Genomic DNA, 26,870 nt, shown 5'->3' with positions numbered 1-26,870 from the left:
CTGCTATATAATAAACATTGTGCTGGTTCTAAGCCTTGCAACGTCATCAGTCAGTGGGTGGGGTTACACCGGGAATAGATGGCACAGTCGCAGCAGAGTTTAGTGTGGCAATAGACTCATAAAATACTACGTCGAGAGGAGAGACATACAGACTCAGCCTAGTGGAATCGAGTGGACAGAAATGGAACGGTCATTGGTTGTATTGGCTGTGTTGATCAGCTCACACCTTGTCGGTACCAGCTGCTATATTGGAATTTTGATCCTGGTCGGAAAACCCACTGCTGTCTCGAACTATGGATTGTTCTGAAGTAAAAAAAATTGGGCGTAAAGACAACCGTGCAGAATTATGAGAAACCGTTATGGACACCGGGAGCATTCCTCCGCCATGATTGCTTAGTTAATGAGGGAACGGAGTTTTACAGAAAGCAAATGAGCGTATATTTCTTTTTTGTAACAATCCGGACCTGGTAGCCTTCCATTTTTACGCGTAAACAAAGACATGTTTCCTTTTGACTGCTATCTGAAGTTCCCTACGATGTTTTAGTTAGTAGGCCTAGGAACAACCTTTGTAGTTAGAATTGCTTGTATTATATTACTACATCGTAAATGTCGCTGTAGTTGGCCGAAATGCTCTAACGTGAGTTAAATGTTAGCTGCGTTACAGATAGTGCTTTACAGCGGTTAAGCGCTTTTAAAGGATAACCGCAGAGCCATTAGGCCGATTATCAGTCTGCATTATCAGGACGGTACTGACGTTTCTATTCCTTATTTTGACGCTAGATTTCAGCAACTATTTGACTACATTTTAGCACCTATATCTTTCAACATTTAGGTAAATTAAATTCAGACTGAATCTTTCCAATCAACCATCCAACAACAATCGCCTCTGTTTGTGCCCATCCTTTGCCTATTCTTGCTTTTCTTGCCAACCCCATAATTTTGACTGGACTCTAGCATGGCTTTGCCAGATAACTCCAGTGATATTCCTGGGGAGGAGATACTTTTTCCAGAGATTGTGGAGCTGAACGTGGGTGGCCAGGTGTATATTACACGATACTCCACCCTCACCAGTGTCCCCGACTCCCTTCTCTGGGATATGTTCAGCAGGAAGTCCACTAAAGGGCTGGCCCGTGACACCAAGGGACGCTTCTTCGTTGACCGTGACGGTTTCCTGTTCCGTTACATCCTGGACTTCATGAGAGACCAGCAGCTAGTGCTGCCAGATCACTTCCCAGAGCGAGGCAGGCTGCAACGTGAGGCAGAGTTCTTTAACCTTCCAGAGCTTGTCAAACTCCTGGCACCCAAACTCAGCAAGCAGAACTCTCTAGGGGAGGAAGGATGTCAAAGCGACCCGGAGGACTCCTCACCAGGCATCGATTCCTCACGCAACCTGGGCTCGCTGGGTGCTGCCGCCGCTGCCTGTGGTGGTCTTGTACACGGAGGGGACGAGAAACGTTCAGGCTTCATCACCATTGGTTACCGGGGCTCGTACACACTAGGACGGGACAGTCAAACTGACGCCAAATTCCGGCGTGTGGCACGCATCATGGTGTGTGGGAAGACCTCACTGGCGAAGGAGGTGTTTGGGGAGACTCTGAATGAGAGCCGCGACCCTGACCGTCCACCGGAGCGCTACACCTCACGCTACTACCTGAAGTTCACATTCCTGGAGCAGGCCTTCGACAAGCTGGCTGATGCAGGGTTCCACATGGTGGCTTGCAACTCCACGGGCACCTGCGCCTTCGCACATGAGCAGACGGATGACAAAATTTGGACCAGCTACACTGAATATGTATTCTACCGTGAGTGAGATAATCAGTTCCCTGTGTCCACCCTGATTTCCAACCGACTGCCCCTCCCTCTCCAACGTCCCTCCCTGCTCCAGTAGAGGACCAGTAGATGCTTCACACCTGCAATCAGCTCTGTTCCTCTCCCTGCATCTTTCTCTCTGTCCCTCTCCAGCATCCTCCTGTGACCACCAGTAGTCCTGATCTTCTTTGTGGCTCCCAACTACAGAGAAACATTCCTGGTCCACAAGCTTTTACCCCCACAGCCCCCTGACCTACGCTGTCCCCCACCACCCCTGAGCCCCAGCCTTGGGATCTCACAACAGCAGACCCTTCCACATTTCCAGCCCCTGGCTTGAGCTCCAGCCTCACCCCGTCTCCAGTTCTTCAGCCCCAGCCCCCCTGTCAATATCACATATTTCCTGTCTATGTCCCAGCACCCTGCCAGACCCTGACCCCCTATTTGGAAACTGCCTTGCTCTTGCTCTCTTTATATACCTACCTTGGGAAAGCATCACAATGTACTTAAAGAGCTTATTTTGACATTTGAAGCTCCTGCTTGTCTATGTAACTTTGTTTAGGCACAGGGTTTTGCAAGGGCTGGGAAGACTCCCTCTGTATTGTACTGACTTTACTGACTACAGGAGACCTGTCTCTCTCTCTCGCTCTCTCTGCTCTCTCCGCTCTCTCTTTGTGTCTTTTGCTTGCTTCTGAACTAAACTACCAAAATATTGGATATGAGCAACCTTGAAGACTGCAAGCCTGGCAGCAAGGAACAAGTGTTGCATGATAACACAAGTCAACTTTCAGTATTTATAGAAACATCCGTTTAGGACCCGGCAGTTATAGAGGTGGTGAGTTCACTACTTGACAACCCACAATTGTAGGTCAGGAGATCAGCATGTCAGACATAGGTGTGGAAAGGAAACCTCCGTCTAGCACTCAGCTTATGTAGATGAGTAGATACTTGAATGGTCTAGGTGTGTGAGAACACAGGCAAGAAATGTCAAGGGAAAACAGCTTCTAGATACTGTATCTTTGGCTATGTACTAGCCTATGCAAAGTCAGGGCAGTTGTTTGGGGAATGTGGCACTAACCTGACAAGAGTCAAACTAGCAATCTAGTAATAGTGGGCCATTTGAAAATTCGAACTCTAAAGCAGGGGTGGGGAACCTTTTTTCTGCCAAGGGCCTTTTGGATATTTATAAAATTATTCAGAGGCCGTACAGAATTATCAACTTTAAAATGTTCCTGCTATATTTGGTCAAACATTTAATTAACTCACCCCTAATGTGATGGCTGGAAATGCTTCTCTTTGGTGAGGTTTGTGAAGTTAGCTGGCACAGATGCAGCCTGCTTTGACTAGGGGTGCATCGAACATTTCTGGGAGGGTATCATGATTACGGAAAGGGATCGTATTATCTTTTATATTGCCACCATTTTTGAGACTGCTTATCGATCTGAGTGTTAATCAGGCGTGGAGCCATACGTTGTAAACATTCTGGGCTTAGCCCAAACCAACAAAGTATTCTGGGTTTGATTTGCTAGAAAGGAATTCCACACTACATTAGTACGCAACGCTGCGCGCCTCCACGTCTTTAAAATAGTGCTGCTGCCAACAAATAATGCACCTAATAATATGGTTCCTACAGTGCCATGGCGGGCCGGTCCAAATGATTTAGCGGGCCGTATGTTCCCCACCCCTGCTCTAAAGGATCAAGATGTCTTGAACTGGAAGATAGAGAGAAAGGAGTTGCCAGAGATGTCAGTTGTAGTCTGACTATTGATTGTGCAGTGAAGCATTAATAGAAAAAGTGGGCAAAAAGGAGATATGTGTTACATCACAAAAGCCGATAGCTCTCTCTATGCTTCTTTTTACAGTTCATCTCTTCTATCTTCTCATGTTAATATTAGCTAATTAAATGTTTTTTTCTCAGTTAATCTATCTTTTTAATTAAGCCAGGGCATATTTTGTCTTAGAAACCCAAGCTGGCGCTACGATTTTGGAATTAAGTGTTGCTCCATGTGATCATGCTATTCATAGTCAATCTTACTGTCTAGCTCAGTATCACAGTTCTAAGCTGCTGCCTATTTAATCAATCTCATTAACTAAGTGTATGTCCCTGAGATATTCTGGAATTCCACTCCAGTTATAGCACAGTCTTCGACTCCATATTGTTGAATCTGAAACAGGGTTAATATGGTAACGGTTTGTGATGGTTATTTGTGAGACTAGTTTGCGTGCGTGGTTTGCATGGTTAGTCTGTGAGGTTACTTAGTAGTGGCTGTCTCAAAGACTACCAGCATGAGAGAGTGGGGGTTGTGCCCAGACAGCTTGTGTATTAAAAAAATACAGTCATATTCATAATTACATACATAATATTAATAATTATATACATAATTATCTTCATAGAATTTCAAAACATACATTCTCCTGGAGTTGATAAAAGCACAGTCAAGTTCTTGGGACAATAAACTGCTAAATTATTGCGTAGACTATATATTATAGACACTAATATGGTTATTAAAGCTCTGAATATTGACCAGGTAAAGTGGGATTCTCTTGTTTTAGAGGCTGCTTGGGATGTTCTTTGGTGTGGGCTTTTATTTGAGATGCAGTGTCAGGAATCATCCAAAATAGCTTGGCAGCACATCTGACAGATGTATTCTTCAATGTTGCTAGAATCTGATAGCACCCTGTTTGAGTCTGGTGACACTCTGTTGACAGCTATGTTAACAAACTAGACAACACAAATGTTACTTTGGGACTAATGTAGAACTAAATAGATGAGGTAGATGAAACGTTGAGCTATCTGTTTTATACAATTTGGTCAGATTGTAATTTTCTATTCTTATTGGGATTCCCATCCATATATACTGTTAATCAAACTGAGGTTTGAGCGTGACATACTGTATGTACCCCATGACAGTTGTGTGTGCTTCCATGTACTAACTGTGAGTGTTTAAAAAGAAGATATAAAAGTATTTCACAAATAAATACTCTTTCATCTCTCGTTGCTGTGACAGAATATAATCCATGTAAGGACATACACTTTACTTATCAAAACTTTACTATCTACCCACAAACAAACACATCTCTCTTCTGTTTTGCCTTCTTTCCCCCTTTTTACCTGTTTTCCCCCACTACAAAAGCCTTTATTCCCAATCTCCTGCAAGTCTCCCACACGACTACACTCCAGTCAGTCACTCTCTATCCATACTCTTGTGTAGAAGGGATGTAACTGGGAGGAGCTGACTGGCCACAGGGCCAGAATAGCAACCAGGACACATTGGTAACAGGCTCTGTCAAAGCAGATTACAGCCCTCGTGGTGCTTCCACTAATCCCGTAATACCGGTTGAGAGTTACAGGTCTAGGTGCAGACACAGATAGACTAATACAATACAGTTGTACTAATTGTTGATTTGCAGCAGAGATGGGTCATTTCGATCCTATCCTAAACCTATGGTCTATTCACTAAATGTATTTAAATTGACTATTTTTTCTGTACAAAATTGTGTAGATCCCTAATTATACTGTGATCACAAACTCTAAAAATAAAACGTAATATTAAGATTAATTTATAGAAATAGAAGAATCTTTTAATTAAGAATCTGAACCAGTTTGGCAGAACAAGTATCCAGCTTCTGCAGTCTAGCTTCATCAGATTTCCTCACACAGAACATCCAAACAATAACAGCCCTGTTCACCCCTGTTCACCTCTGAGTTTGGAATGCATGACTCTTCTGAGAAAATAGTGGTACCAGCATGTGTTCACATGCAATCCTCCATGTTGGACTGCTGAAAAAGTTGGTTGTGAGTCTGTATGTTCACAAACCTAGAGTTTATCAGCACAGGCTCTAATACTTTTGTTAGCACACATATGCGGACGTGCAGGGGTGAATTTCAGACTCTGTGTCTATAGCCACAGTATACTCCAGCAATACCTCCCTGTGTTGACCTCCAACCTCCACATTCCACACAGTAGCCTTTGGAAGTGCTCACTACCACACACACTCTAGAGGGCTGAGCTGCCCGATTGGGCATCAATGAGGCGTGACGCTATGACTTCCTGATGCTCCATTGTGAAAACTGAGGCTGATTGGTCTACAAAGCATGCTTGAGGGCACACGCTTTATCACAAGAAGGGTCCAACTGTGTCACCAGCATGGCAGGTCTGCTGTTGGTACTTTAATAAAGAAATTCTGCAATAAACCGTTTATTCTCCTGTTTTTCAAATGTGTGCAGAAACTATGAGTTTAAAAACTTCTATTCTCACAAAATGTTTTTTAGTCTGACCTTTGATCTTGGTGTTGTTGAGTGTTCTACAGAGCATAGGGTACATGTACTGTACCAAAACAATTAAAAAAAATAATTTGCAGCAGCACTTTTTGAGAGTAAACAGTAGGCCTAATCTCTGAACCGGATGGGAAAGAAAGGGGGAACATGAGAATAAAAACGATAGAAAGAAGGAAGGTTTTACATTGATAATACACTTATTACACAAATTACTTTTCTAATGGAATGTGTTGCTGGGGAAGCGTGCACACAGACTGTCTTTGTGTGTGTGTCCAGGTTGGTTTTCAGAGCTTCTCTAAATACTGCTTGCACGTGTTTGAACCCTTCAGGGCATGCTGTCAATACAGCACTGCTAAAGGACTTCAAGGACCTGGGGCCCGTTCTCCGTACATCGTTTATTACGTCCGAGATCAAATGACACATCCAAGATGACATCATCTTGCTAATCATGATCTGGTCAGTTTTTCGAACACCCATGTTGTTTATAATTAGTATAGCTGGATTGAGTTATGCGTTGGTCTAAAAAGGGGTATGTATTGATAGTAGAAACCTTGATCAGCAACGCTGCTATTGGCTGCTCACATAAGTCTATTGCTGCTCATCGTAGCCAAAAGGAGCACCCCGTTTTTCCCGCAACAGAGCAACAGCTTGCTCGAAGGTTTCTCCGAATTTGAAGATTTAATCAGAATGCCAGGGAACACCTCAAAGTCTGCAAAATCCAAGAACGAGCGCAGGCAAAAAGTAGCAGTAAGCTAGGCCCATGTATTTCTTTTTTTCTTCATACTTTGTTTATCATCTTTAATGTCATATAATGTGTTTAAGGATCTAGCCTTTCTATCACGCAATGAACAATTAATTTGGTTTCATGTTAAATTCTGCTAATTATTCTTGCACCTTCCGCAAAAGGTTCCTGTAGTAAAAACGGGCAAGACATGTCTGTGACAGACTTCCTGTATCACCTCTGCTTATCAAGCCTCAATCTAATTGTGTTTACATCAAATAAACACTGTGGCCAGTGTTGGGTAACGTTACTTTTTAAAGTAACTAATTACAGTTACTAGTTACATTCCTTGTAAAGTAACTAGTTACGTTACTTAGTTACTTGCTGTAGAGAGTAAGGCGTTAAGTTACTTTTGCATTACGTTAAGAAAAGTCTTTAAGACAATTCACCTTGGTCACTCTTATGCCCAGAAGGCACATTTAATGGGTTGACATGGGTCAGCAATAGCACATATTGTACTGAATATTCAGTGTCACTCGCATATAACATGATCAATCCTCATTATACAACAAGACGGATCAAGGTAATAATCCACTATAATGAAAAGCAATATTTGCATGAAGATCTTCAATCAAGGAACTCTTTAATCAATAAATAATGTTGTAAAATGTCAGGCAGAAGTCTAGTAGTTAGCCAGCTCTACAAGGGCTAGGTTTGAATCTAGGAGCAAAACGAAGCTAAGCTATAGCTAGGGTATATGGTAGCAAAAAGGTGTTCACTCATGTACTGAACCAGACTATTTTACTTACTGTAATATAATCCTAAAACAAAACCACTGCACGATACACAACACATCACACAACCTTGAGTTCAATACATTATTTAATGTGACATTACATAGGCCCTTTACATGCAAGTCTTAAATAACTATTTAGCCGGTCGGCTCCATGACGCCGGGTAAATTGGGCTTGTGAGACTGCGCACCAAAAGAACGAAGGAGAACCCACCTGTCTAGCAGATTAAGACGTTTTTGTGGGTACGTAGCGAATAATAGCCTCAACTTTCCTAGAATTTTAGCTACATGCTGAATGCTCTCGACCATAAGACTAAATTAAATAACGCGTTACTTGTTTGAACAAGGAACTAGTAACTTATTCATTCAATTAAATAAACAACGCGTTACTCGTTACCTAACAAAAGTAGTCTGACTTTGTAACGCGTTACACCCAACACTGCCTGTGGCCATGCATCCTCCTGTAACTGGTGTTCCGGTAAATCTTTTCAAGATTAGCCTTTATTCTTCTACCCTAAATAGTTGAGTACAAGTAGTCCATCTCTTGGTCAGTTTTTGACACTTTTTTCATGAGATGCAGTTTGTACTACTTATTTACTTGTAACTGGGAATACACAAGATTACATTACATTTCACAGTTCTACACGTAGAATTCATCTGCCATTAAATTAACATCTTACTGTATACAGCATCCATGCCCTGTTGGCAGAATGTGCAAATCGTTTTAATATTCATTATTCTCATACTGTCAGTGTAACTGACAATTCCACACAAGCCTGTACATAAAAGTACATGAAGAAATACCAGTAGCTACCATACATAATTCTCTGCATCCATTTCTGTGGCAGCAGTCATTTATGTCTCTTCATCATCTTAATCATCATCATCCTTTGATGAAAAGCATTCTGTTGAGGAAAACTGCTACTACAAGTTGAAATAGGCACCAATTGATATTTAGACTTTGTATCATGTCGAATATGATTAAAATCATGGTGACATTGAGTCTACAATCACAAGCGTATAGCCGTATCAAAATATGCATAACCTGTTCGTAGTAGTATGTTTTAAACGTAATATAACATTGAACATGCTATTTTTTAAAGTCCACCACTTTTTCTCCTGTAATATTAATGGATAGTGGGGTTAAATGTTCAATGTATGGACTGGCTATTGCATTCAAATATATGCATTTACTCGGCAGCAATTGTCTCCCACGCCATTAGCAGGGCTCTCAAGTGTCATGTATTGAGAGTGACAGTCACTCATTTTGGTCTTTTGTCACGCCCCCTCCCGCCACACATTGTATTTGTCACGCAGAAAAAAAATATTTATAATATATTAAATATGCCGCAGCACCCAACCAAAATTCCTCTGGCCGCGCCACTCTCACTATGGAACCGGCAGTCAAGCGCGTCTCCCCTGGAGTTCTTAAGGTGCCAGTATGGTACTCAGACTCTGTTACGGATGGGCGGGCTGCCGGATAGGACGGATTAATTAGAACTTCTGTTGCCTTTATGGTTCTCCGAAGGCTGGGGGTGCTGAAAACAATTCACCGCCAGAACAGTAGGTGGAGAAGCGTTTTTTTGTCGAAAACACGTTGCTTTGTTGCGTCTTTGTAAGTTAGAAATCGTCGTTGTTTATCTCCCACCTCTCATTACGTGTGACCCTCCTACCAGCTGTCACTAGTCAGACGAAAAAATAGGGGAAAATAGTAGCACTCTATAACAAAATGATATACTTATCTTATATACACTCAAGAAACGATTAAAAAACGATTCCATGAAATGAATACGTTCTTATTTTCTTTGGTATTTTTGTGATTAGCAATGATGATTGCTGGGTAATATGTATGTTGATGGCAAGTCTCTATGAATTCGCTAGAGTAGAGCATAAACTAGCTCACAATAAAGTTTCTCTCCAAGAAGTTCTCATCACAGACGTCTTTCAAGAAGACGACCTTAGAGAAAACGCCTTTCTGTCTAAGTCGTCAGCGTCGTCGTCGAGTGTTTATGTACCTCCTCCCGGCTTTCCTCACACACAGTGAACGATGGCAGCTAACAGCGGACCAATCACGGCCAAGGGGTATCCGCCGCTGTACAGCACGGCATTACGGATTGACAGGAATTTCAACGGTGGACGGGAGAGCTCTCCGAGGGCCCCGGAGACGACGGAGAGGGCGTTCCGGGGCGTTCCATCTATGTGTAGGCCCTTCCCATGTGTCCGTAATCGTGAAGTACGGAGTACCATATAACGGCCTTTAGTCGAGCCTGCCACTTATCAGCCAGTCAAGAAAAAGAAAGGGTCTATACAATAGCCAATCGGAAAATAGCACCATTGTATCTGGGTAAGATTTAATGCAACAACCAATGGAAAAAAGCATATCCTGTAGTTTTTCGTGATACTGCTACGTCTTCCGAAAGTTTTGTTCACCTAAAGCAAACCACTGGAGTTCGAGCATCACTTTGAGCACAGTCATGATCTCCTGTTTTAATGTTGCAACAAATTCTCAACTTGTTTGACACAAACAATGACAACTTGACTGCTGTTAAAAAATGTTTCCCAGATAATTAGCATCAGTTTTTCACGAGTCTTACACCCAACAGTTTTACAGCCTGTTCACTGACAACACCTTTATTATTATATCCTGGCCATGAATGCATTAATCATTGCTGCCTTTCAGAGATGTCAGGTAAAAAGCAATTAATTAATTAATTTAGACCCCCTGACGGGGGAGGGGGGGGGGAATATCACTCTTGCCTGTCTTCAAAACTTGAGAGCCCTGCATTAGGTATACGCTGCTACAGCCGTGTCGCTTTTTTCCGAAATATGTGCTCAGATTGACCTGTGAAGTAGGACAAAACATTTTGTTTTTGGGTGCCATGGTGAATCCTAGTATCGGAGCTCTATAGATGTTGGCTTTTGGTAGTATGCATGCGCTAAACTCAGAGTTGCCGTACTCCCAGTTTAATTAAAGGGGTGATTGACTGGGTTTTTGGGGTATTTCACACTGTTCCTTAAGGTGTCCGAATAGGGTATGTAACATTGGTTGGGCTGAAAATGGTCCGGGTGCTGTTCTATGCCCTCTGGAAATTCCTCTGTCATTTTCCAGGGAAAAAAGCTAGGTTTTCTCCTTTAATGGTATGCTCATTAATATTTTGATGAGCTGCGTGCTGATTGGTTGGTTTTCAACAATTGAAGCTGCGGAGCAGAAACGCAACACGGCCAACAGCACTCACTGAAACACTGAAGGTGGAGACGGAGACTTGAAATAAAAACGTGAAAATAAATGTATTGTGTCTACACAACACTGTTTTCAACAGATTGACTAGATATCATTTGAAATGTTAACGTTAGTTGTTTCCACTTCTTTTGTCAAAGAAGACCTATGCTCTTTTGTAAAGCTCTCTCTTGGAAGTCGCTTAGGATAAAAGCGTCTGCTAAATGAATAAATGTAAAGCAAACTGGATCAACTTAGGTGAATAGAACGTAGGGATGGGCGTGGTTAATCGAATATCCGGATATCCAAAGGAAGTTAGTATTCGAATACTTTTTTCGAATACTTATGAGCGTAGTTTGATAAAAAAAAAAGGTTTTATTGAAAAACCGTTGTGTCATGTTGTGAATTCTAATAGTTGTGACGTTAGAAAATGATGAAAACCATCCAAAAAGGTAGGCTACGCCTGCGTTCTGCTGCGAGTCTCCTTTCATTTCATTTGGCGCTACAAGAAGCTTAGTGTCCTGGCTAAGCAGTACCACGCAACAACCTCAGTTCCTGCAGTCTTTTCTACGCCGGCCTGCTCGTAAATCGACTCCGTACTAGCCTCTCCCCTGAGCATGTTTACATGCTAATGCTCCCGAATAAAAATGCGTATGGCTAATGCAGTTGTGGCTTATTTATTTTCTTACCAGTAGCCATGTAGAGCTAGCGTAATCGGCTGTTTATGTTCGCAATGTGTGGTGGCGCACCGTATCCTATAGGATTCCGGTTCCAAGTTAATATCCAAGTTAATATGCAATATTTCTCCGTGTGTCTTTCGTTTTTATGGAGGTTAGCCTACCCAATGTGTTTAATTTAGTCCAATGTAGCCTACTTTTTATTTCACATAATGATAGGCTAATCGCTTTTCCGCCAAATTAAGAGCCAATGTCTGAAGACGCAGCGTTTTTTCAAGTTCATTGTCTTTTCGTCATGTTAATAAATTGATCTTTCATTTGTTTTCTTTATTCAACCCTTATTTAATCTAATAGTTTAACAGTCCCAATTATTGCCAGAATGTGTGGTGGTTCATGTGTTTACTGTATGCTTTGCGTCACGTCAGGCTAATTACATAACGGAACCACATTAATAAAATAGATTATCCGGATATTCAAAAATAATTTCGGATACTATTCGAATAGTGAAATCAGTTCAAATCTCCATCCCTAGTAGAACGTTACAGCTTAGCAACCAAACTATATCATGATTCAACTCAGCTTCAGTTAGCCAGGGGCAGTTTTAGCTAATTGGAGGCCCTGGGCAAAAAAAAATTAGGAGGCCCCCCATAACCACAAACCCCCAGAATAAGCCCTTTGTGTATGTGAAGCGGAGTGTAAACTGCACTTTTAAGCTGAGAACATTACCGTTGCGTCTGCCCAGACGCACCTACAAAGGCGGACAGCTTGGATACCGATCTAACTAAACAACATTTGCAATCAAGGTGAACACTCAAATTATTAACTATAGACCATAGCATTACACATATCAAAACAAACACAACAATAGAACTCCAAAAAACGCTTATTTAACTAAACTAATGCCCTTATCTTAGTAGCATTTCAGCTTGCCGCAGGGCATTCTGGGTACCAAGAGCAATGCACGATCTTCCCATTGTGTAACACACTTCGGTTGTGGATACTGGATAGTAGGTCCAGAAATAAAGCCAAGTCACTCATTTAGTGGCAGAATCCATTGTTAGGTCTACAAAATTATTTTAGATTTTTAAGTTTAGCTAGCTTGCAAATCCTGAGGATAGCCTACTGTGGCAGACCTTTCTATGTGACAACGGACAAGGGTGTTTTGTCCCTCGGGAGTTGCCGTAGGCTTGATGCCGAAAGCATTACGTGAAATCAGTGAGGGCTGTTTGAATGGTGATGTCAAGAAAAGCAGTGGTAAGATACAAGTTATGAAAAGAGACCGCATACGTGTCTTATTGTCCACACATTGATCATATATATCGAAAACTTACAAAGAGCTTGGTTACACCAAACTAGGGCTGCCGCGATTCGTCGACATCATCGACGACGTCGACGCTGAAAATGCGTTGACATCAATATTTTAAATCGACGCATCTTTTCAAACAAATGTTTTATTATAAAAAATACAAAAAACGCTTCAATTCATTATAACAAGTGTTCTTCAATATCACATCGTAATTGGTGCTTGCATGACGTCAGTCGTTGTTGGCTCAAGTCATTGGTCGGCTCCAGTCAACAATATTATGGCAGATGCAGAGTCCGACTTGGTTCCGAAACCCGAGTCCTCAAATACCCGAGGCTTCAAAAGTATGGGAATACTTCGACTTAACGCTATCACCAAACAATAAGGTGGTTTGTACACTGTGCAAAGTTTCAATGGCTTACCACAGCAGCACTTGCGCTATGCACAAGCACCTGAAAAGAAAACATACAGGCGCTAAAAAGGCAAAACCAGCGTTGTCTGGTGTTGTCTATTCATGTTTATAAGGGATAGCCTTTTTAATCTATGTTGTCATTGTAGCTGCTAAATACACGCATTATTAAAGCTATAAAGTTGTCTGCCTGCTACCTTAGAGTTTCCATTGAATAAATGTTTAGGTAGGTTAGAATCAGGGTTTATTCTACGTTGGTCGATAAGATGGCTCTCTAGGTTAGCTCTTGCTATTTAGCTAACTTGTTAACCGTAACCATGACGCTTTGCTAGGACAATGGAGGCATATGAAGTGATTTAAAGACGTTAGCCCTACTCCAGCTGTAGAGTGTGGTATATGTAGACTACCTGGTTCTAGATAATTGGCGAATATCGCTATCTAATCATTACCGAACTGGCATAAGCACCAGCCCAGAACCAGCACCTTGGAATTTTTGGTTTAAAAGGGGTGTGTGTTCGTGTATGTTTGGATATGTTATGTACCTTATCTAAATATTTTAATTAACGTTGGAGTTGATAGTTTAAACCTAGTTTTGTTTAAAAAAAATAATAATGAAAAATTGAAGAAAAAAAAATGGAAAAAAAAAATGAGGAAAATGAATCGTTTGGAATTCATCGACTAATCAATAAAATAGTCTACAGATTAATCGAAAGAAAAATAGTGGTTAGTTGCAGCCCTACACCAAACATAGTTGAATTAGTAATGTTGTTAGCGATGCTAGCGTTATTTTGCTAGCTAGCCTATAACATTTCACTGGGTCTTGCAGCTGTTTGATTAACTGAAATTATTATGAAATGTTATGTTCTACTAACCATTTGCCTACTTTAGCAAATCACTGTATTTCCAACCCCTGATAATGTAACTAAGACGACACAGTAAATCATTCCTTTTTCAAGTAATAAGCCCCCGTTCAATCACAGATCCGCTCAATCATACACACTCCACCACACGAAAATTCTCCTGACAGAAACATCATGACCTGAATCATATGTTCCATGCTGGATTTAAGATACAATTTAGCTATAAAGAATATAATTAAAGAATCGTGTTTTCATGCTTAATTTGAATTGCCGTTTGTTTGCAATGACAAGTGATTTATTTTAATTATTTTAATTTTTTACTATATGACGAGGCCCCCCTGGTGGCCGAAGCCTCGGGCAACTGCCCGACTTGCCCAATGGGACGCACCGCCCCTGCAGTTAGCTAGATATCTTGCTGAAAAATACCCTGACAAATATCTGGACAAACATGTATCGTGAATTGTAGATTTACATGTAAGACGGGTATTTATTCGAAAGAAACACAGTCAAGAACATGAAATGCTGCGATTATATCCCGCCCACGGACGCTCAGCGTCTCTGGGGGTGAATGGAGGAGTAGGCTGGCCTGGACTCCGGGCTTCTGCGTGATGATTGGAGGGTCTGTCGAAAAACTGCATCTAATTTTGATTGACAGCGATTTTGTACCATGAAAAGTCGCCAAAGCTATTCGAGCTAAGTCCCATCGCAGTAGTGATGGGCATTTTGTAGTGATGGGAAGTTCGGTTCATTTTACTGATCCAGTTCTTTGAATCTCGTTCAGTAAAATGAACAAATCTTTTTTTGAGTCATTTGTTGAGTCATTTGTCGTCATTTGTTGATGTTGGGGGGGGGGGGGGGGGAGAGACGTATGAATATCATACATCCACTGCAAACACGTATGATATTCTCATGTAAGTTAGTGCATGACATGTACACCAGCAGATACTATTTCAAAGAAATTCCTGCATTAAAATAATGCATCATGAGTTTGTATGATTTGGTCATGTATTATCACACTAGCATTTAATTATCACGTCAAACAATTACACTGCACTAAACTGTAAGTGTAATGTAAAGTGAAAATAACAAACCAGTCAGTATGAGGACTTGAGCGAATATCATTAGTTGTCTAACTAAAACAGCGGCCACGCGAAAGGAATAAGGAAACTGTTTCTTCCACTAAAAAATACAATGCGGGTCAACTGAAAAAAGGATCCAAAGACTTGTAGAAAGGCCGAGTCGGGAAATGAACGAATCGTTCGTTTCTTCTAGCTACAGAGCCTATGCAGGTCACGTGAAAAAGGGTCCAAAGACTCGTAGAAAGACCGAGTCGGGAAATGAACGAATCGTTCGTTTCCTCTAGCTACAGAGCCTATGCAGGTCACGTGAAAAATGATCCAAAGACTCGTAGAAAGACCGAGTCGGGAAATGAACGAATCGCTCGTTGAGAGGACTCGTTACTCCCAAGTCCTTATAGGATTCGTTCAAAATGAACGAATCGTTCACGAACGACACATCACTAGCATTTTGGCTCTTTTCATGAGCTTGTTTGACTCAGCTCTCTAAAAAGAGCCGGGGCTTTTGACTCCCAAACGGCTCTTTAAAAAATGTATGTTGTAACTATGACTTTGACTATGATAGGTGTGTAAACAATTCTAATTAAATTATTAAATGAAATCATACTCTACCTTAACCACAATGTGCATTGATTTGCTATGGCCAACCCTCAACGGACACAATGAAGCTTCAGCCGCCATTGGCTAGTACATTTATTTTATTCGCCAGACTTTTTACATGAAATGCATGAACAATGCAAGTACATTATCTGTCTGAATTATTATTTATGTTGCATATGGATTGAATCTACCATTTTTTAGCAAATGGCTTTCTCTTGATACTTAGGGTTAGGGTTAGACTTCAGCCACCTCTCTAGTGCTGACCAGTGTTGGGGTAATGTTTATGTAATATAACTCATTACTAACTACTTACTAACCGAGAGTGAGGTCATGCAGGGAAATATCAAACTGAGGCTGGAACGTATCGACTGAGCAATAGCGAGGTTGATATGGCAAAGCCGAGGTTTGATATTTCCCGGCATGACCAAACGGTCGAGGTTAATAAGTAGTTTATTATATGGCAATTTTAGCTTCTCTTCATTTTGTAAACGAAAATAAATGGTACCTCTAGGCTAATTGTAGCTAGCTCTCAAGTCTTCTCACGGTGTGTTTCATGTGTTGCCTAGCAACTCATTAGCAAGCGGACAACATGGTTCTGCTAAAATGGCTTTAATTTCAACACAAAATAATAAAAATGAGTGAGTCTTCATCCTCACTTTCGATGACAAATCTTTTCAGCATCATCTGGATAGTAAAACTCAGCAGCTGACTCGTCGATATTGCTCATTTTAAAGCTGATGTCAGACGGCAATACAGATCCGTATTGACCGGCGAGGAGGGCAATGCGCGGCTGGCATGACTACCCATTAGCCAATCAGAACGCTCGTACCGTCGTTGCCATATAATAAATAATATTATTACTTAAGTGAGTAACAAAGTAATATAACGCTTTACTTGAGTAATATTATTAAAGTTACTTATTTAAGTAACGTGCGTTACTTGTCCAATTACTACATGGAATCAACAAATGACTTAAATAGTCTTTTAACCACAGATTGTTGCCTAAACGACACTTCCTGGGCGCAGTAGTCTCACATTCTGCTTTTGATTCACGCTATAAAAAATCTAGCGATGAGCATCAAATCTAGCAACTTTCCGTTACTTTGCCAATCTCCGTTTTCGTTGTTGAGCAGCAGCAAATCATATTAACTCGCAGTCAAGCGACGGTGCGTCATTGAAATATGCGCTAAACTTATTATTTACCTCTAACTCAGTCACAGGTGAGTGAAATTGAACAATTTACTATCCATTAGCTAATGAAAGATAATTTTTAGTCGCCCAGCGTGAAATTTGGTGGCATATGCAAGTGATTTACTCGCATTGTAGAGTGTTGTATGGCTCTCCTCCGAGTTTTGACCGAACGACCCGTCACTACATCGCGGATTTTGCAAGTGTAGTTGAAAGAGAAACAGCTGCAACCTATATTTTTGGATACCTGTGCACGTAAGCATTATTATTATAGTAATTACTGGCTCTGCATTCTGCAAGTTTACATTTAGTCATTTAGCAGGCGCTCTTATCCAGAGCAACTTTCAGGAAGTACAGGTACATTCTCCCTGAGGCAAGGGTGAAGTGCCTTGCCCAAGGACACAACGTAATTTTAGCATGGCCGGGAAGATTATATATTGCTGGGTGCCTGGGATTGCAGGGTCTGTGGTTTGTGTGTGTGTGCGTGTGGCTCTGGTTTACAGTATGCAGTTGTAAGGAACCGGGGCGAGATGGCTGGTTAGCAGTCACTGAGGGGTTATGAAGCACACACTCTGGTTCCCTGATGTGCTGAACAAGCACTTACTGGCTCTCTAGACACACATGCACACGCACACAGACATTCACTCAATCACACACACATACACATGAGCACACACTTGCTCTCTCTTCCATTTTTTCTCTGTTTTACGCCCAAATGTTATTGCTACTTTGTAAAATGGCCCTTAAAACAGTGGGGACCATGGCCCACCTAACTGCACCCCCCTGCTCTCCCACACCCACTATCTTGCCCTCCTAACCCCACCCTCCTGCCACCCTACCCTTCTGTCCTCCGAACATTTGTCCTCCTTCAACCCTCTTGCCACCCCCACCATCCTGCCATCCCCGGGTAGCCTATCCATCCCTTCCAGTACCAGCTGTGTCTGATGGAGCACTTAGTAGGAACAGTCTTAGGTTGAACAGGCCAGCAGAATGTGAAACTTCCTTCTGTGTACGTGCATATATTCATGGACATGTTCGGGCCACGGGTCCTTAAAGTCTTAAATCACTTTTACTAAAAATAAGGCTTTAAAAAGTATTAAATTCTCTTAAATTCAGATTGAATGGGTCTGATTTTTTTTTGTGTCATGTCACTGCGAAAATGCAGGCAATCTGTTCTGTTAGGTTGATTAAAAAAAAATTGTGCTGCGTTGTCTATGGTTAGGTCAGAGCGTAGCCTACTGTGCAGATTTTGATGACAAAAGCATCGGCAATACAGCAATGGCAGAGAATGTCTAACGAGCGAGTGCAGAATGAATGGAGGTCTATGGAGCGGTACCCCTCAAAATCCTCTTTTCTCAGGATATAATTTTTTTCTTAGGATATAATCTCAGGATCTAGTAATTTGAATTCTGAATTCGAAAGGGGAGGCCAAAAAAATACACACTGCTGGCTGTTTTAAAGTCGCCTTTCTGTTCTAAAAAGACTTTGAAAATGTAATTGACGTAATACACATCATACGACCAGAGCTACTGCTTTACGGCAAGCTCTGGTCACTTACTTTTTTCTCTCAAGGCATTGACAGGTTAGGCTCTCCCTGTCAATACACATGCTAGAACGAGTTTTGGCTTGCTAACGTTGTTGCTAATGTTGCTAATGCTCTGACATTCTGATTCCACTTCGGATGCCATCAAGCAGGAGCTCTGGTTGTATCAGTCCTTCACTAACCAATCAGCATTCGTTAGCAGAATGCTAGCGTTTTATGGGCAACGACTCACCCTGTAAGAAATCAAAAGGACATAAGTACTCGTTCATTGAACTTTCGACCTATAATCCATGTTGAACATGCAAAAACTACAATCAAGTCGGAGATTTCTCAACGACAATTAGGCGAAAGAGACAAATTTAGCCGGTTAGCTCCATAGACTCCCATTCAACATGCACTCGCTTGCGATCACCCCCAGTGGAACTTTGGTGGAACTGCAGACAAATTCGGTACAATGGGGCTTAATAGGGAGTGGCAAGGCTCTCCTTAAACAGGCTCTGACAATGGTTGATAGCCACTCAACTTAGAAACATGGGGAAATGAAAGTTCAATTACAACTGGCTTGAAAAGGACGAGTATTCTTGGTTAAGGTTGGTGCCTGGAAATGCTTATAAGTGAACTGTGTGTCGGAAAAATTTCTAACTTGGGGATCAGAGCGATGGAATCGCACGTGCAGAGCAAAAACACAGAGACTACAAAGTGCACGCCAGAAGCCTGCAAGTGCTTGTTTCTGCTCCAACATTTCCATCACTAGCAACGATCTCAACGCTACAACGGTGGATGTTACAGTGGGTGGCAACTGCATAGTAGAGGTGCGGAAAACCACTTTTGGCCAATCATGTTTTTCAGTGATAGGGACCCATTTATGGAATAATTTACCAACAGAAATAAAAACACAAACCAAACTGAAAACGTTCAATAGAAATATTAAACACTGGCTGAAAGAAAACCAAACATGTAGCCACCAAGTCAGGGCCATAAAGGCAGGAGTACACTGTGTGTCTCTGTTGTCCTTGTTGTAGTGTATTGTGTTGTTACGCGATGTGCTGTTGTGTAATGTGGTCATGAATCTGTGAAATGTTGATATACTGATATATTGCATCTGCTGCATGATTGTGTAACTCACACTATGCAGTAATTTGTATTTGCCTAACTTTTTAGAAAGGTCTGAACAGGGACTGGGGTTGCAAATTAGCCTATTGGCTAAAAATCTTTTATGCAACACATCTACAACTTTATCTATGTATGTATTAATGTGCGCTCCATTGTCCGTGACGACCAAATAAATACAAATTACGATAGGAAATCCAGAGCCAACAATGCCATCTGACTTCTGAGCAATTACACATTTAGTCAATGTTCTTAAACTCAACCAATTATTGTAATTTTACTATACTGTTCATTTTGAACAGACATCTGTGTGTTTATTTGGAAAGATTAATGTATATTTCCACTTTTGATTTGTATTTCAATTGTAAGTTTGGTCTTAAATTTCATTTAGAAGTGGTGTTAAAAGGTCTTAAAAAGTCTTAAATTTAACTTGTTTATACCTGTAGACACCTTGATGTAAGTATGTGAATGTTTGAGTGTGTGTACATATGTGTGTTTTAAAGGTGACATGACATGAAAACTTTACTTTAGGAGGTTATTTAACATTAATATGAGTTCCCTTAGCCTGCCCAGTGGCTAGAATTTTCGATAGGTGTAAACCACGCCCTGGGTGTTCTTCTCCGCCTTTGAGAAAATGAAGGCTCAAACGCTCGGTTTGAAAATCTCCTCCTTGTGATGTCGCAAGGAGCCAGGCTACTGCCCCTTCTCTCTGCTTTGCCCGCCCAGATAATCTGGCCCACCCATGGAAAACTGAGCTACGATCGCGCTAAGGCAAGTGCGATATCGGTTTTTCCTGGAGAGACTTTATGGCTAGCGAACAAACATAACAATTGCTCAGTGTTTGTATGTACAAATCAAAACAAAAGTATTTTTTTAGTTTCTTCATCCAAGCCTCTGCACAACCAGTATCTTTATTTTATTTTTGCTGGAAATGTGCAGACACATGTCTGCCCAAACATTTCAGCCACTACTGTTTCCTCAACTTGAGCCAATACAAAGCTGGCCTTGCTGAAATAAATTCTGGATCAATACTAACTCTCCTTGGTCAAGCTACAAACCTTGGACAAGTAAGTTAACTAACGCTATATCATTTTGTTGCTTTACTGTATATGGTTACCTAGCTTGCTACCCTTAGAATGTGGCTGTAACATTAGCTCTGCAGCTAACAGCTGAGTTACTGTTGCTAATGTAAAGATAGATGGCATCAAGTGTGTGTGTGAATACAAACGCTGTAATGCCAGTGTTGTACACTTCGTTGTTATTTGGATAACCGTTATGCTGTTGGTGTTATGGCACACGATATCCGCCTTTCTCCTCATTGAAATGACTGAGTGAGCACCTCTGCAAACCAGGGTGATCAGATGAGAATGGCTAAATTCGAGGCATCTTACAGCAACGGGCCATTGCGATACATCCATTGTAAACATTAGCGCATGTTGCCGCCCCTCTCCTCCTCATTAGCATTTAAAGCTACAGACACAGAAACAGCTCGTTTTGAGGAAAGCTCATTGTGGGACTGCTCGTAGTGGCTGTAATTATGCACCAAGGCTGAATTTCGGGAAAGATACTTCAGATACAGTAATATGGAACCACTAAGGCCTATATAAAAGCATCCAAAAACAGTATATCATGTGACCTTTAATTATGGCCTGACTGGCGTGTCTGAACGTCCACTCCGTGCTGTGGAGTAGTTGAGGCTTGGGGCTCTGTTGCATTGTGCATTCAGTTATTTATAGTAAACCAAGCACTGCGCTTCTGTAACCTGGCACAGATATACTAAAGTTTACACACACACACACACTCATTCAAGTCTCTTGTGGTTAAGGTTTTTGAGCTGTCACACCATAATAAGAGGTCAAAGGTTTTTTTTACACCTTCTCTTCTGTCCATGTGTCTCTCTCTAATTTCCTCTCTTTATCACCTTCTCCACCATCACCCCTGCTGCTCTATCTCTCTGTTTCTCTGTGTTCTGATGTGGCTGTCGCCAAGAAGCCGTTTCATAAAGGAAAGTGCTGGACGGTAATTGCAGTGCATCCATTAGCACTGTGATTACAGTGTTCAGAAGTAGGCAATATACAACAGCGGTGGGCGGAAAGAGGAAGGTGGGAGAGGGGAGAAAAGTGGAAAGATTGGGTAAGGGTAGGACAAGGAGCGTGCAGAGCAAGAGAGGGAAGGATACAAAAATTGAGAAAAATAGCCGAAATCCACTTCTCTCAATCTCCTATGAATCTTTGATATATGCACTGCATGTTATAAGGTCTCTCTCTGAGTGTATGTCTGTGTTTGTATGCAGTTAGAGTGAGCGCTGAGAGCTGGGGAGCAGTTGTGTCTGTGTGCACATGCGTGTTTGTGTTTGTATGGATATAAGGGCTGGGCTAAATTTCACCTCCACCATCTGGGATTGTGGTTCTAATCTTATTAATTTAGAGTAATCTGGATTTGCATGCTTGTCCTCACTTTATCACCGCCCTGGAACACATATACAAACGCGCGGCAGCACATACACCGAACAAACGTGCTCTCCCAGTCTTATGTGCAGACACACACACGACCACATACACATCAATGTATATAAGCAGGGATATAAGATTGAGAGTACAGTCGGAGAAGGATTAAGGAAGGGTAAAGAAAAATCTCAGAAAAGAGTCTGTGGGAGAAGTTGGGGGGGGGGGGATAAAAAAGAAGGAGGGGGATTTCAAGGAATGAATATAACTTTTCGGTATTGTGAATTATTTAAACAAGGATTGGTTACATTCTCTTACACTCTCTTAGGCTTCAACCAATTTTCCCACTGGTAGAGGGAAACAAATGTATGGTAACAGTGGAGAGGAAAGGATGGGTGTGGGTTGCATGGAGAGAGGAATAAAAGAGAGAGAAAGACGTAGAAGTGTAGAAGAGAGGGAGAATTTGTAAGTAGGGTGGCTAAATGTAACACAACAGTTTTCCAATGTGTGTGCATGTATATTATTGTGTGTGTTGTGTGAGCATGGGAGTGTGTGGGTTTACGAGTGGCACAGAGAAATAGTCCCCATTGGTCAAGCATCTTTCCATCCTTCCATCCCTCTGTCATACCCCCCCCCCCCATACATCCTCCAGACTTAGAGGCAAGATAAAATTTAAATCCCTTTCCCTTACCTTAGAGAAATAAAATCTGCTTACTCTTTCTGTCTCACTTTCAACATTTTTATCTCTTCTTTTAAATCCACCTCTTTAGACATACTCAAGCTGTATCTCTGATGCACCTCATTGTTTCTAATAGGTCTCTTTCTCTCACAAACACATCAATTCAATTGAACGGATGTGTATGTATGATTATGAGAGAGACAACTACAGTAAGGCTGAATTTGGAATGTCATTATATAGCACACCTTTGTCTCTGACGCCGTGTCAAACCTGTTAACCACTCTGCATTTGTAATGCTGTCTCTCAAGTAGGATTATGGCGTTGCAATGGGGATAAGAGAGAGAATTATATTGGTGTGTGACTGAACTGTCCATCCAGTAATTTCCATGGAGTGTGGGTTTACTGTAGCTAGGTTGCCCCAGTAACATCACCCATGGTTTTTGTGTGGGTACCCAGTAAATCACCCCAGTAAACCTAAGACCGTTAAAGTATACATACATATGAATCTATAATTCCGTATTACCTACAAGCAGAAAGAGCATAATGCAGGTGTGTGTTTGTGTATTTTTGTGAATCGTGGTTTTGGGACCCACTATATGTTATGAGAGAAAGAGAAGGAGAGAAACGAGAGCTACAGTATGCTTTCCTTTCCCTCTGGAGTCACAGTGGGGGAGATGAAGTGAATGTATTTCCTCTTTTTTTCTCTATAAGCCTGGATGTTGGACGGATGTAAGTATAGAGGGACGGAAGACATGGATGCCTGCCCATCCCCCTGTGGATTATTCCTCTATTTCCCCCATAAGCCGACACACTCCCACGTTCACTTACAACACACATTTCACAGGCTAACACATTACTTACACACATGTATAATGAGTTTACAATCACAATAAACTAACTACATGCTCTTATGGTTCTTCCCTTTGGCACTTATTTTGGTTGTTTACAATATGTGCTTCATGTTTTGGCTACCCGCAATGTTTTGGGGCTATCTTGTTGTTATTGGTGACCTATGCACTTTCTAAAGCTCTCTCTTGGAAGTCGCTTTGGATAAAAGCGTCTGCTAAATGAATAAATGTAAATGTTGATACACACACAAAAGAAAAATGTTTGTGTCACATTGAGCCACCCTACTCTCGCATTCACCTTCTCCTTCCACTCCACTCCACTCCACTCCATCCTTCCTTTCTTTTTCTCTTTTACTTAAAAGCAAACACTCAGGGATACACAAACACTTGCAAACACACACAAACATCAGCTATGCATGCAGAGAGTACTGCAGAATATTCAGTGCTGCCTCCATTTGGCACACGCAGCTTTTCCAGTTATATAAGCTTGCCAATGAGCACTGCTGGAGAAGGGAGCACACAGGCAGTGTGTGTGTGCGCCTGTCAATGTCCGTGTGAGAGCCTGTGTGATCCGTTGTGACTTTGTGTGGCCCTGTGGAGAGCAGGAGTGTGTGCATGCATTGGAAGCTGTCAGCACCAGCTAATGCAACCTGGCATGAGTGTTAGGCAAGTGACGAGAGGCAGGCTTGCCTATACAGAGAGGGCAGGAGAGTGTATTACTTTCTCCTTATGTTGCTTTTGCACCCTCTCCTCATCACACCCTCTTTTACTTTTTGCTACCACTAGTGCTGCTGCCACCCACTTAACTTCCTTACTCTACATCCCTTGGGCACATCTCTGTGCCTCTACTTGGTCTCCCAGGGTGAGTTTACCTCAGTCCCTATAGTAAAAAGATTTCACTGGAGGCCAGTGAAGAGCTAGTCTCCCTGCCAGCAATGCCTCTAACAAACATTAAACCACACAAAAAGACAGAAAGCAATCAATGATTATCTGTTTTGCAGAAATTAATACAATACAATTAAAACTCAATAGGAAGTATCTTATCTTACATCTTTCAAATAGCTATCAACTGTTTGGCAACAATGTTTAGCTTAAAAATGAATGCCAATAAAGCAAACTTCACTCATTCAAAATGTATATGTTAGAGCAAGAGAGACTTTGACTAAAACAGAATAAAGACAGAAAGGTATCAAGTATTCTATGTGAAGTTTTTTGTCTCTGTTTATCTATTTTGTAGAAACAAAAAAGTTAACCAAATATGAAATTGTTAGGGTCTCTTGTTTTATGTGTCTCTCTCTTTTGATGGATGGTTAGATTGCGGTTATAAATACATAGCAGATTCCTGTGGTGTTAATTTGGCTCAACTCAATATTTATGCAGACTTCTTTCTGTTTCTGCCTCTACCTCAGTATTTCTGTTATTTTCGTTCTCCCTCTTCAGGTGGAAGCCCTGTGTTTCTGAAACCCATGACCTCTGACCTTCCAGCTATTGCCCATCTGAAGACTACACCCACCACAGTCCCCTTACCCCGGAAAGCATATAGTCAACCAGAGACCAACACCAGCCTGGACCTTAGACAAGGCACTCCACTTGACACTCCACCTCATCCATCTACACCCCTTGCCCCTGATACTCCCGACCTGCCTCCCCCCCCCCCCCAGTCCTACCATTGCCCCCCTCTTATAAACCATCATCCACTTCCACCCCCCCTCCTCCATCACCACCTCTCCCGGATCTCAGCCCTCAGCGACCTACGACCCTTGCCCTAAAGACCCTGCCCCGTTCCACGGCCAAGGAAAACGGAGGCCCCCTGCGAGAAGAGGAGGAGGAGCGGAAGATGATGGAGAAGGATCTGAAGAAGTGTATTGAGGACTTTAAGAAGATCCGTGTGCCCAAAGCCTTCCCTGATCGCAAGAGGCACTGGCAGAGTGACCTGCTAAAAAAGTATAATGCCTAGGGAGAGAAAGAAAGAATGAAAAAAGTGTGTTTTTGCCACATACTTAGGTTTGACACAACAACATTGCTATTGCTGTAGCTCATGCTCAATCTGCTATGTAGATAGTCAGGAATTCCACTATGTATGAAGATTGTGTACAATTCAGTGCTCTCCAACTTCAGGGTTAGTAATATTGGCCTTTGTGCTTACATTAACAGCACAGTACACAGTATGTGGCTCTGCACATCAACAGACATGTTCATTGACGCACATTTTCAGCCCCGTTTTGTGCGTACGCAAGCTTTATAAATGAGACCCCAGATGAGATATAATGTCCTTATTTAGAATGTTAGTGGCATGCCTCCTTCCATAGTGAGATAGAGATCATAATTTTGGGAACAGTTATTTTGAGTGGTTCTGCTTTTCTGCACCTGTACAGACAGAGGAGGTATTATTGTAAACTAATGTGTCCAGGGTTATAATTGTCTGACTTGCTCTGTTTAAATTTGCCCAGTAGTAGACCAACTAATTAACAATGATAGTGAAATATCAGAGTTAGAGAATACCGTAAAGTTAACCTTGCAAAATAAAGGAAATTGTTTGAAATCTCTGTTCAAATTGTGTGTCAATGTTAGACTCATACATATTCAAACATGATTCCAAGTCAGTTCGGATGCTGCATGAAGTGCTGATGAGAATTTCTGCTGGATTTTGAAAAGAGTGTTACAAGTATTCTTTATAGAAATTAGATATTCAAATGTTGATATCCTGAAGGTTAATTGTCTAGATGAGAAAGAGTTGACATCTGGAAGGAAAACATCCAAGATCATGCATTGCAGGAAGAAACTGAATTCAGTTCCCTCTGTGTGTTCATGATTGGAGACGTATGTGCAATGTGATTATTACTATAAATAAGCAACTCACACTGAGTGTAACAGACAGATTACTGCCTTTATTGATTGATAAATGTTGTGCAGGGACTCTGCAATATCTATCTATAACTTCAGGAATTTGTGTGTGTATTTGTCACCAAATCAACAACACACCATCTTAATCACCGGCTGCATCACGGGCACGGGCACTGCACTAGTCATACTAAGCAGGGTTTACCGCAGCACTTGTCAGTTAAGGCGCCTGCGCGCGGGGGGTTCATAATGAATGAATGCAATATTACCGCTTTTCTATCAACGCATTTTGCGTGCCGGTTCGGAGCCGATGCTTAATCGCGAACCAGTTCTTTCTTTTTCGACAGACTGAGAACCGGAAAAGTGGTTCGTACGTGGTTCGCAACGGGCACCACTTCGAAGCTGGTCTAGATTGTGAACCAAGTAAGAACCGCTTAGGGCGGGGTTACCGTGACCAACAAGACAAACAGAATCTT

The 26,870-nt window shown here is 41.7% G+C and overlaps 1 protein-coding gene across 1 annotated transcript; it reads left to right on the top strand.

Annotated features, from left to right (window-relative positions):
* Positions 1-82: 82 nt before the first annotated feature.
* On the top strand, positions 83-26,071 carry kctd12b (potassium channel tetramerisation domain containing 12b). The gene is given in 3 exon segments (XM_084697347.1): positions 83-1,802; positions 24,994-25,203; positions 25,206-26,071. Coding segments are annotated over 3 exon segments (1,362 nt in total). The 5' UTR covers positions 83-955; the 3' UTR covers positions 25,511-26,071.
* Positions 26,072-26,870: the final 799 nt, after the last annotated feature.

The sequence above is a fragment of the Hypomesus nipponensis genome, chromosome 1 (assembly GCF_054491055.1).
Source record: "Hypomesus nipponensis isolate SF chromosome 1, ASM5449105v1, whole genome shotgun sequence".
NCBI classification, from domain to species: domain Eukaryota; kingdom Metazoa; phylum Chordata; class Actinopteri; order Osmeriformes; family Osmeridae; genus Hypomesus; species Hypomesus nipponensis.
This window is presented reverse-complemented; position numbering and strand designations above follow the sequence as displayed.